The 12,910-nt window shown below is 39.0% G+C and overlaps 1 protein-coding gene across 1 annotated transcript in view; it reads right to left on the bottom strand.

Moving 5' to 3' along the window:
- GPR149 (G protein-coupled receptor 149) overlaps positions 1-12,345 on the bottom strand; it is an 81,066-nt gene extending 68,721 nt beyond the window's left edge. The window contains exons 1-3 of the mRNA XM_065942601.1: positions 11,326-12,345; positions 10,187-10,379; positions 4,095-4,549 (exon numbers count right to left, since the gene is read on the bottom strand). Coding sequence (XP_065798673.1) covers positions 4,095-4,549; positions 10,187-10,379; positions 11,326-12,345 — 1,668 coding nt within the window. The remainder of the gene's footprint in view (positions 1-4,094; positions 4,550-10,186; positions 10,380-11,325) is intronic.
- Between the last annotated feature and the right edge of the window lie 565 nt (positions 12,346-12,910).

Below are 12,910 nucleotides of genomic sequence, written 5' to 3'. Positions count from 1 at the left end.
TGTATACTGGGGTATTCAAGTTTTATTTCACTTTGGGGCATATATCAAGTGAAAAGGATTGATTTTGGCCCTTTTTTTTTTTTTAGTGTATTTCTTTATTAGAGTTTTGATGTTACAGTCACTCAAATGTCTTATCCCCACATTCTTTTTTTACTTATAAAAAATTAATTTATTTATTTTAACTGGAGGCTAATTACTTTACAACATTGTGATAGCTCTTGCCATACACTGATATGAATGACTTTGCCCCATTCTTTAAACTAATATCCATCTCTTGGTGATTAGATGTTAGAGCTGTACTTAAATATTAGAAAGACGTACTTAACTTTGATTTGTAAAACTATTTTTAGATAGTTAAAACGTTTTCCTTAAAATTAAAATTTCTTTGATTTCCCCAGTGACTTTAAGTTAGTTCTTGCTGGTTTATTCTTCATTATTCCAAATGGTTTGTATGGCTAAATCAAAAAGCAGTCACTTCCAGTACTTGACTCTCATTTGAGAATTGTTTCAGAATCTATTTTTCTATAGTCTACTGGTGTAGTAGAGGACCTTTCATCTTTTAAATGCTATGATGATATAGAATTATAAGTGGGACTAAGTGCATGATAACAGCATATCTTTGTTGCTAATTCATAGTAATAAATGAATTTCTAGGGCTCTAAGACAACAAGTTAAAAGAAAAGAAAATGAAATTCACAGATGACCTGATGGGATTAATATTAAAAGAGAAAAAGTGGTCTCCAATAAGTTACCAAGTTATTTTATAAGTACAATTTTCTTTATTCAGAGATGACAAAACTTTGTGGTTCTAGAAAATCATTATTTCATTTGAGGGACAGTCATACCATGGCAACTGCATTAAAACTTTGTAACTGAAGACCTCTGACATTTCCATTTTTTTCCTGAGCTTTAAAACAATAAACTGCTTAGGATTCAACCTACTAGGGGTCCAAAAACAAGCAATTGTGTGGCTACGTATAACACTGAATTTTAGCCTTACAAACACTCTCACCTCTGATACATTTTATCAGACAGCATTTAAACCTACTCAAGTCATTCTACTACCATTTTCTTTATAACTTAACCTTGACCTGACACTCTCACGCCTACTAGAATTTCCAACACAATATACTGAGAATTTGTTTACTTGCATGAACACTAAAAAAAAAAAAATAAGCAACGTTTATTGTATTCTTAAAAAAAAAAAAAAAAGGGCTTCCCGGGTGGTGGAGTGGTAAAGAATCTGCCTGCCAATGCAGAGATGCAGGAGACCTGGGTTTGATCCCTGGGTCAGGAAGACCCCCTGGAGTAGGAAATGGCAACCCATTCCAGGATTCTTGCCTGGAGAAGCCCATGGACAGAGGAGACTTGTGGGCAACAGTTCATTGGATTGCAAAGAGTCAGCCACAACTGAATGACTGAGCACATTGTAAAAATATGGTGAAAGTGAACGTGAAGTCGCTCAGTCGTGTCCGACTCTTTGCGACCCGTGGACCCACCAGGCTCCTCCATCCATAGAATTCTCCAGGCAATAATACTGGAGTGGGTTGCCGTTTCCTTCTCCAGGGGATCTTCCCAACCCAGGGATCGAACCCAGGTCTCCCACATTGCAGGCAGATGCTTTAACCTCTGAGCCACCAGAGAATCCCAAAAATATGGTAGGGATAGTTAAATACATTTTAAATCAAACCTGTGTTTTTTATGGCCCCAAAACAAAGAACACGGATAATTCAATGAACTGATAAATTGAGCCTAAATATTTGTAAATACAACCATAGAAGATAAAAAGATAGTGTTTTCATAATTACTACAATATCTACCAAAGTTTAATGTATCTGTAAAATATATAAGTTAAGTTGATTTCAGAGCAAAGAAAGAACTTGGAAGGAGAGGAGGAAAGGAAAGTGCTTTCTAAGTCATCACCTTTTCCCATGAAGTATCTGCTGGTGAAGAACAGTTAAGAGTTAAAACCAATCTTTGGTCAGAGGAAAAGCTTTTCAACCCTAAAACACATTTTGGTTATAATGTTAACCTGAAAGTCCATAGGTGATTTGCTAAGGAAAAGTCATGCCAATAACATCAGCCTGTAACTTAAGGATTTCTTGCTGTTGTTTTTAAATTTATGATAGTATTTCATTTAATTTTAATTAGTCTATTAAAATATAAATTTAACTTTCATTGTATTATCTATTTTACCACAAAATATTTTTAAAGGATCACTAAAAATCAGCTTCCTGAACTATTTGCTCTTCACAAATGTTACAATATTAATACTTAATAAGCAATCTTTGTAGTCGAAAGATACCTGGATTGATTAGCATTTTGTGCTTTCCATGTATCATTTTGGTTTTTGATTTACAGAGGTTTGTAAGTTGTACTTCACTATTCTCATAAGACAATATGCTTAGATGTAAGCAGTGTCTGATCCTTTTACATATTCCCCCATTTCTAGGAGAATGGATTATATTCTCCAAAAATATAACTAAGGATTTTAAATAAGAGCTGTAAATTTTGATAGTTGAGGCAGCATTTCCCATTGTTTTGACAAAATAAATTAGAAAATGAAGTCATTTATAGGAAGGCAGTATGGAAAAAAACATAAGTCCCACCCAGAAATGATGCTATCTTTAGGAAACTCAAAACAAGCAAAACTAAGGGCTATATTATTCTATAAATACACTCATCTGTGATAAAATAGTAAAGCCAAAAAGCATGAGCAAGGGTCAAGACAGCTGTAACTGATAAGGGGTAAGCACGAGGGTGGAACAGGCGAGCGGCACAGGGCACTGTAGCCCCAAGTCACTGGGGCGAACGTGATGCACACTGGCGCATATGCACACTCACTTCATCATGAATGTTACTCAGTTTTTAAGTGCGAGAGAACCAGGAAGTTTAGATTATTTAGGAAAAAACTGAGGATGATATTGTAGGGAGTCCCCTTTTAGCTGGGATACCGCATTGTTTTAAAAATGTGTGTGTCCTGTTAGTAATATACTTTCTATGATATTTTTCAATTTACAGTAAATATTAGTGATTTTTTGGAGATATCCAATCATTGAAAACTATGTGTAATTACTTTTAATCATATGTTTTGTATGTTTTGTTTTATTATCCAACTTTTAAAACTGATGATATTAGTTTTAATTAATTAAGAAGAATAAAGGAAATCTCAGATTACTCTGTTCATATTCATAACTGCTGCTTTGTGGTCATATTTTTGATCAATGATTGCATTATTACTAGTGGATATTTGAAGAATTCAGAGACTATGGGCAAGTGGACTTTGATTTACACTGTCAGGCAGAAAAAGGTATCTTTTCCTAGTAAATCAATTGTGTGGAAAGCAAGGGCAACTTTAATTATCAGATATGAGCATTTAGAGGAAAGAATCTTATATCAATGTCACACTATGATTTTAATAAAATAACTACTCCTCACCATTCTAGGCAGGCTGAAATCTAGGAAAAAATGAGATGAGCTTAAGGTACAAATTATTTCATTAAAAAACATTATGTAAATATTCTTCAATCCTTAAAAAGATGGAACATTTAGCAGGGTTTTTGTAAAGGTTCACTTGGGTGTATTCTGAAACAGATCTTTTATTCCTTGCTGAGTATTAGAGGGACTAATTTCAGCAAGATTAATAGGTAAACTATCTAGTACAGTTGCAACAGGATTATTTCCTCATCACTAGTTGTATAAACATTTGCCCCCAAACCTCTTTCGGGGACTTGTGTAAAGTTTTCAGGTGAAGAAAAATAAAACCTGTAAGTTAATTAACTTGAGATAAGTTTCAAGGGTCTAGTCTGAATTTATACGGATTACATGATGTTAGAATAGAATGCTTTACCCTTCTCAAAAAGCATATTTAACTCTGCCACTCCCCAAATATATAGAACTTGAATGAAAATATAGAATTAATTAAGAACATTTAGAAGCCCTTCAAAAGACACATTGAAATAAATCTGATATTATGGAAATTAATTGAGGCAAGTGAATACAATCTTGAATGAAATAAACAACTGATAATTTTTTTGCATGCTGTCATTCTTGGTCTCATTTTTACATTCCAATAATAGCAATCTTTACTGTACCTGACGAGGGGTTCTTTCTGATTTACTCCTACACCATTCCCAGTCTGAAAGGTCTGGTTTCTGACTCTCTTCATGAGAAAGTCTTCTTTCTGGCCCTTCCAAAAAGGTGGTTTCACCATGTTTAATACCACCTTCTGCTTTTTCAGAGAGCAGTGGATCAGCACCTCTTTCCCCGTGGGACTCCTGTTCAGCTTCTACAATGTCAGTGTTTGTGCATTTGTTGACGCCTGTTAGTGTGGAGCTGTCCAGAGAGGGTGTGGTGCTGATTTCCACTTTGATGGCACTGAAGATACGCGTGTCTCTCTGAGAGTCTTTTGTAGCTGTGCACTCATAGTTCATGAGATTGTGACAGGCTGTAGAATTTTCATCATCATCATAGTAATCTTCATGTGCTATTTTATAAATTCCATAACTTTGCTGAAAGGATAGATTGAATTCAAAGCATCTCCTCTTGGCTATGTAAAAACAAAAACAAAATCCCATGATTAGGAAGGTAGATGTAAACAGCAGTTGCATATACAAAGGGAATAAAAATAATAAGGTGAGTTAAACCTGATTAGTATGAAATCTTAAAAGGATCTTGTCAATTATGCAGAGCAATAGTGCCTCACAAATTCAAGCCATCATATCATTCTGGGTCTAATTATTGTCACTTACATAATGAAAGGCTTGACATACATACAGCTCCAGAACCCTGCAGCCTTTAAACAAGTTTTATTTAAAATTTTAACTACAAATTTTAAAAGTCTCATATATTTTCAGTTTTAGGTTTAGCTATATCGGTCTACCAATTGTGCATTTCTTTACTTTAGGATAAAATACATAGTTTATAAATTTTATTTTACTAGGTATTAATTAAGAAGCTCTTAATAGAGACTTCTTGGTGGTCCAGTGGTTAAGAACCTGCCTTTCGGTGCAGGAAACGTGAGTTCTACCCCTGGTCTGGGAACTAAGACCCCATATGCATCAGGGTAACTAAACCTGCATGCCACAAGTAGATTGCCCACACTGCCACAACTAGAGAAAGTCTGAGTGTCCAGTGAAAGATCCGCATGATACAACGAGGTTCCCGCATGCCACAACTATAACCGATCACAGCCAAATAAATAAATAAACACAACAAAAGCAATTTATCCTTAAAAAAACTCAAAAGGGAAACTTTTAATATTTTTTGAGCTATTCAACTGGCAATACCAACAATAGATATAGCTGCTTTCAATATTTTGATGTACATCATTCCTGACATTTATGTTTATAAATGAATACATTAAAAATTAGATAATGCTGAAATAGTTTTTAAACATTGAAAAATAGCATGAATAATTTGAAATGAATTGTAAAAATGTGCATATATTTATATTTCTGTGAATGAAGCATTTTACATTATGTCTATATCTTATTAATTACAAGATGAGTTTAGCAGGAATGCATAAAGCTTTCTATGGTTTAAGTCAGATGAAATATGATGATATCCTATATACACTACTACTATTTGGTGAATACAGTATAAAGTTTTAGTAAAATAACAAGAGAGAATGTGACAGAAGTGATATAATTGTTTCATGTGAATGTCATTAAATACTAGATAATTTCTGAGTATTAAGAATGAAGCTATATCAAGATGGTAGACAAAATACAATGTAATATTTTGATTTTCATCTTCCAAACATGGCTCATTTCAAAACTTTTTTCTACTTGGATAGCTCTGTGTTTTATAGCACACACTTAGCACACATTGAGAGATCCTTTGGGGAAAAGTTTATTACAAACTATAAACTTTCTATGAAAACAACTGGAAAAGTTTGATTTATTTCATAGTACATCCTTGTGTCATTCATATGTTGATTCTATTACTGAAATTGTCTCAGAACTGAAGATTTACAAACCAATTTCACGGACTGAAAGAATTTATAGTTATCATTCATTATTTGAGCCAATAACACTCTTCATTTGAGCCAGGACACAAACAAAAATTTCTATTCAAAGAAAATGGAAAAGTAGAAACAGATGTTAACACTATCCACTGTCTCATTTATAGTGCTACTTAAGTTTTTCTAATAATACAGTTCAGTAAAATTAAATTAGAATTCTTAGTTTGTTTTAATAGTGTGAAAGCTGAATAAAGGGATGTTTCAATTATTGATAGGTTTTCTTTTGCTCTAAAATAAGATACAAAGTGACAAATGGTCAATTCAAGGATATTAAGCAAACAAAAACTGTCATAAAACCCCAATTTTATCATATAAATTGATATCTTATTAGCTACACATCACCACTATGAAGTATATAAAGCAAAAATGAGCAGGATTTTTAAAGAACGAGTTCAATGGACAATCCATCTCCATGTTATGAGGTGCAAGAGGCAGTCTGAGGTAGGCTTCAAGAAGGAAGTCCGATCGCGAAAGATGGGGAACTAGAGCATTCCAGGGTCACTTAGGCACAAGGGTCATGTCATTTAACAAAAAACCCTACATAATAATAGGCAAATGGGTTATATTTTGCGTTTGAGAAAACTGAGGCTGATAAAAGAAACCTAAGATTACTTACTTAAAGAGATTTGAATTTAAAGCTGACTCCAGAATTGGAGTTATTAGCCTCTATGGAAAATTGCTGTACTGCTAAACAGACCCTTGAGAGAAATATGTTAATAAAAGCAGAATGTCCCCAATATGCTATCTTTAAGTTAAGGGACTCGATGGATATGAGTTTGAGTCAGCTCCGGGAGTTGGTGATGGACAGGGAGGCCTGGCGTGCTGCGATTCATGGGGTCGCAGAGTCAGACACGACTGAGAGACTGAACAGAACTGAAGTTAAGGGAAGTATGTTAATTATAAGATGTAACCAATAGAAATATTTCTTGCTAGTTACTTTTCCTTAACACTAGAGGTAAATTCTGACTAACTAATGAAGGTAATAGGCTACAACAATATAACAGGGTAGACAATAACTGACTAGTAACTTACAAGAAGCTTAACGACCATCAGGATAGAGTCAGGATCTTTTGGAAATCAATACTACACTTATGAGAAATAAGTACACTGTTACATTTGTTCTGGGGCTTCCCAGGTGGCACAATGGTAAAGAATCCACCTGCCAATGCAGAGAATGAGCTCAATCCCTGGGTGGGGAAGATCCTCTGGGGGAGGAAATGGCAACCTACTCCTACTTCTTGCCTGGAAAATTCTACAGACAGAGGAGCCTGGTGGGCTTATAGTCCATGGGGTCACAAAGAACTGGACACAACTGAGCACATATGCTCATTTGTTCTGAAAAGCAAAACCTTATTTAGGACATGAAATAGCTCTAGTCTCCTGATTTTAATCACATCTTGCTAATGACAATTTTAGACATAATATGTCACCAGATACTTTGACTTCATAAAAAAAAGGAAGCTGAAAATCTGATTTTTATACTTCGAGAATATTTTACTTGAACTGTTTAATTTTAAAACAAAATGGGTGTGAAAGCCACATCCAATCCATATGTCTGCCACCTGAGATCTCTGTTTTAAAACCATCTAGCTTTAAAACCACTTTTGTCTTGAGACATTAGTAATACAACAATTAGATTATTGCTGAAAACAGGAGAGAACTATTATCCCTGGAAACTTCATTTTCTGGTTGCATGTCTCTCAGTTTCCATACAGTGAAGCTGAGATGTAGAATCATGTTTATATCATATTTATGGTAAATATGAGTTAGGAAAAAATATGTTCCTTTTCTTGTTCCTGGAGTTTTCAGCAAAAAAACAAAACAAAACAACAACAGTTAAAGGGGGGACATCAGTTTGTTAAGGAGAAAAAGCTTAAGTGTGAAACTGGAGCCATCAGAGCACTGTAACTATACAGAATCAAAGTACTATATCGGGTAACTCATCAAGCTCTTGCCTTCCTGAGGATGAGCCATCTTTAGAGTTTCAAAATCCTGTGTCATCCTAGCAATAGAAAAATTTACGGTGGGTCAGACGGTGAAAATATACCATCCTTATTCTTATAATTTCCCTGTGGCAGAGCCTGGGATCAAAAGAGAGTGAAGCCACTTTTAAATGAATGTTTCTCATGTTTTATTTTTGAAGCCATGGTTCTCTAGGCTTACATTTCAATGTCTTTCCTGAATTTTTACATCTTTCCCTGTATTGCCCCATACAAATAAAGGCAAAGGGAATTTTAGAGGAAAAATATTATTTTGGTCTTGAATGGTGTGGTTCTAATCTCAAACATGAGATACTAACTTGACAATTGATTCTACTGGTCTGCTGTCGGTTCTTCTTTCTTGTGCAGTACCAGAGAGACTGCTTCCCAGACATTTTATAGTGATAGATATGTTGTACTGCTTTGTTTTTGGCATTGACAGAGGTGTCCTTTAGTTCTTAAGAGAAAGTGAACGTGAAGTCACTCAGTCGTGTCCGACTCTTTGCGACCCCATGGACTGCAACCCACCAGGCTCCTCCATCCCTGGGATTCTCCAGGCAAGAATACTGGAGTGGGTTGCCATTCCCTTCTCCAGGGGATCTTCCCGACCCAGGGATCGAATCCAGGTCTCCCGCATTGCAGGCAGAGGCTTTTTAACCTCTGAGCCACCAGGGAATCCCCTTAGTTCTTAAAAAGACTGCACTAAATTCTTCTTGTCTCTCTCACAATTTTAAATATATAAGGTGGAATTGGTTCATTAATTTAGTGACAAAATATTAATGTTTGATAGAATGGTAGAACTTTCAGGTCTGTAAGTAATTTTTATATGTTCTGTGTTCTTCTGTGTTTTCTATCAACAAGATTTATTATTAATTTTCTGTGTGGATATTAATCTCCAGAAGCACATACTTATTACAAGTTCTGTGGTTATGGTATTTTAAGGGCACAGATGAATTTGGCATCTATTGACAATAAAACTTTACGGCATACTTAACACTAAAAATATCTTCAGGTCATTTGAAAATTATCTAGACATTAAATGTCATGAACACGTGGAAAATGAGCAGTTCATGACTATTGAATGTTATAAAATAACTGTTGAAGAATTGATTACAGAGTATTCTTTAATAGTCTCCAGTTTTTATAGCCCTAATATAGTCTGAGATGGACTGTTTTCATTCAATCTTTCTTCTCTGTTAAACAAAAATATACTTGCTTATTCTGAGCAAAGGACAATTAATGGAAGAGTTAATTCAGCATATACTAATGCATTTATTAGTGTACTAGATTTATTAAATGGTAGAACATCCTATCTTTTCCCTGGAATGACAGAAAAGATATCCTTTTCCTTCCTGACATAGTAAAAACATATAGGTCATTCCTCAACTTTTCCTGTCTTAGTATAGGAACAATTACACTCTAGTGAGCTTTACAATTGACTCCATTCCTGTTAGAGATGTAGTTTATAAAACAGATTTTTTAAAAAGCAACTAATGATGAGATTTATACATGAACGTATATTGACAACTCTGCCAACCTTTGTCCTTCCTTGAAATTATAGGTATCTGGCGGGGGTGGGGGGGTTGTCATTTGTGTATATATGTGTATGTTTTCTAAAAGCATACACTTAAAATTTGTTTTGGACATGTTTTTAGGTGCTCCCATTACTTACTCTGAAAACTTTTCAACACCCTGGAAGGATACAATCTGCAAAATAATGGAAATGCTTTTCTTTACTGTTCCACTCAATAATAATAAACTTTAATATAATGAATTATAACTTTTCAAAGATGCAGGCTTCTCTTACGTAGACTTGGGAGGGGGATTTATTTTCTACTCAGAGCTAAGTGTTGTTGTGGATATAACATCCCAAGTCCTTTGTTGATTTCATGATGGGTTGAGTGAATTCTCTGAGCCACCAGGGAAGCCCCCCTCTTTTTTTAAAAACACCTAAAATAATCATTCAATGTACATGTAGTTCACAGAGTTGTTTTAAACCTGCCTCATTTAACATTTACTCCAACACTGTGCCGATAATTGTTTAACACTTCTTCCTTTTGTGTACCATTTCACTTGTCCTTGGACTCTTCATCACCTACTAAGGCAACTTTCTCAATAGACCACCTTTCTGCTTTTGACCCTCTGCATATTGTTCTCAACCTCCACACCATCCAGGACTTACGTTTTTCCCCATCCGATGTCACTGCATATGTGTTCTGCTTGCAGTTGATGATGCAGCCACAGGGCAAGTGTGTCCAATGATTGGACAAAACAAACACTGGAGTTACAGTGGCGGCCAGGAGGGTTAGCATAAAGCTGAGCATCTCAAAGGGAAGGCTCTGAAACCCCAAGATGTGCTGGACCGCCATGTGGATCTGTAAAAGCAGAGAGCTTCAGACCTATCCCAGGAAAACGTTTTCCACTTTGCCAAGCCTTTTCCCCCAAGCATGCTGCCTCAGCTCCCTTCTCCAGGCCCCTTTGCTGTCTGAGAGCTAGAAGCTCTGCTCCTGAGCTGGCATCATTGGTTTTGGGCTACCAGGATCCTTTGGGAAGAGGCCAGCTGCTCCAGACTGCACAGGCTTTTGAGGGTTTCCACTCTTGAGCGCCTGGTCTGTGCTGGCTGCCAGCTCAAGTCTCCAGCAGGAAAGCACAGTTCACAACATGAAAAAACGCTATCCCAGAAAACAGGGAAGCATCTGCGAATCCTGGACCTGGTACTCCAGATGCCCTTTGTCATATCCCTAGCCCCTCACCCCTGCCAGGCCATGCCCGTCACAGCAGGGCACCACCCGCCACTTCTCTCCTCTGGCTGTCTCTTGGAGGCGTGAACAAAGCCTGTTTTGTCTGCTCTCTGCTCTCTCTACTAGGGGTTATGCCTCTCCTCTCTGCCTGATGGGGACTGGCTGCGACTTACCTAGGGAGGATGGGGCGAAGATAAGGGCAGGACAGAAGACTGGGGGGATAATGGAGGCATACACTGCTCTCCTTCACTGCCTCCTCCTCTTCTGAATCCTCCCAGACATCGCTCGGAATGAGAACACCCTTGACCAAGACAGACCTGGGAAAACTAAGTCTGCCGCGCCTGAGAGCGGTCCGGGCTCTCAGGGGGAGCCGAGAAGCACTTACAGAGGCTTCCGGCTGCTAGTCCTACCCGAGAGCTGCTTTCCTCCAAGTGCTTTCTTAAAACCAACCGAGAAACCTTTGTAAGCGGACTAAACTGCACATCTCTGCGTGACCCTCCAAACCAGGGGCGCTGGCCTCCACACGCACTCACACTGTCTGGCACACACATCCGCACCCCGTGAGCAACCGCGCTTTTACCATCATGGGCAGCCAAAGGGTGACCTTTGTCAGCGCTAAGATCAAAGAAAAGCGCTTCTGCGCTACGCTCACGGTGAAGCTCCTGGTGCCAACGAGAGTCCCCCGGTTCTCGCGCCTGCAGTCTCCAGCCACAGCGGCAGCACCGTGCCCCGGCTCCTGGCCTGGCCCTGCGCTCCCCGCGGGTGGACCCGGTCCAAACGCGGAGTCCGAGCTCGGGGAGCAGCCTCCAGAGCACCGCGGGGCCGGACCGGGAGCATCGTCCGGGGACAGGGAGAGCACCCTCCCTCCAGCTGCGGGGGTCCCGGGAGTGGAAGCGCCGCGGGAAATTTCCTGGTAGTTGGCGTGAAGTCTCGGCGGCTGCTCGGAACACAGCAACTGGTGAGTGAGCGGGACCGAGAGGCCGGCTAGCAGTCCGAAAGCCGAAGTGTACACGGCGAAGAGGAGCAGCACGTAGGAGCTGGAGCTGTCGGCCAGGCAGCCCCACGGCGTGCGCACGAAGGCGCCCCAGCCGCACAGGGGGAGCGCCGAGAGCAGCAGGCTGGCTGCCCACACGGTCAGCGCCGCGCCGAGCACCTGCCCGGATCTTCTGGAGGCTGCCTGGCTCCCCACAGCCCTGTGCATCGTGTAAAAGTTGTAGGAGACCAAGAGAGTCGCCTTCAAGTTGCTCGAGAGGCCCTGGCATAAATAAAGTAAGGCAGAGACGGTGCACAGAGACTGGACGTAGTCAGAGGTCCCATTTGGCCACTGCAAAAACATGAAGATGGTCACCGACAAGACGCTCATGAGATCATCCCCAGACCAGGAAGCCACAAGCATGGACACAACAGTTCTGTTCCGCATTTTCAGCAGAGAAACTAGTGAATAAATGCTGCCTGCCAGGGCTGCCAGAGTCATTAGGCATGTCAGGCAAAAAAGATAGATATTCACGGTTCCTGGCGGATTTAGAGGGTCTGTCGAATTACGGTTTCCTTTCCACAGGTTAGAGTCATTTGTTGATAAGTTACTGAGAAACACAGACATTATCCTTGGTCAATATTGAGTTTCTTTTTCAATAGGTCTGTAAATAGTCTCACGATTAGTGAGCATGGCTGTTGGTTGCAAATCAAATCTCATTTTCTCCTCCCAAGTTTCCCTCAAGGTGTTCCACGGTCATTGCTGCAGAAAACGGTCAGACAAGTCTCCGTTAGACCTGACTCAACTCACATTTGAAAAATGGGTTCCACTTAAAGCAGCAATAAGAAACTTTTCAACATTTCAGTTAAAAAAAAGCCAGAAACTCCCTCCTGAAACCAGCAAGTTTCAGGCATGAAAGCAAAAGCTCCTCAAGTAGACTGGAAAACAATGATGTCTGGGTCCTTTTGGGTCCTTCTTGTGGAGCAAAGCAGCTTTGGCTTGAGGTAATCAAACTCTGTTCACTTTTTAAGAGCAGTAAAATGATGCATTTGGTTCCAGAGCTGGATTCAAAGGCAGAGAGATTGTCGGGTAGTTTTCAGCTTGGCCGGTTCAGAGAGTGGGAGACAGAGAGAAAATGAGAGAGAGGGTCCCAGAGCAGAGCTCTCCATTGGAACCGCCCGCCGTGCTCTTC

This window comes from Muntiacus reevesi, chromosome 8 (assembly GCF_963930625.1).
Source record: "Muntiacus reevesi chromosome 8, mMunRee1.1, whole genome shotgun sequence".
NCBI lineage: Eukaryota > Metazoa > Chordata > Mammalia > Artiodactyla > Cervidae > Muntiacus > Muntiacus reevesi.
Note: the sequence above shows the minus strand (reverse complement) of the source record. Positions and strands in the feature narration are given on the sequence as shown.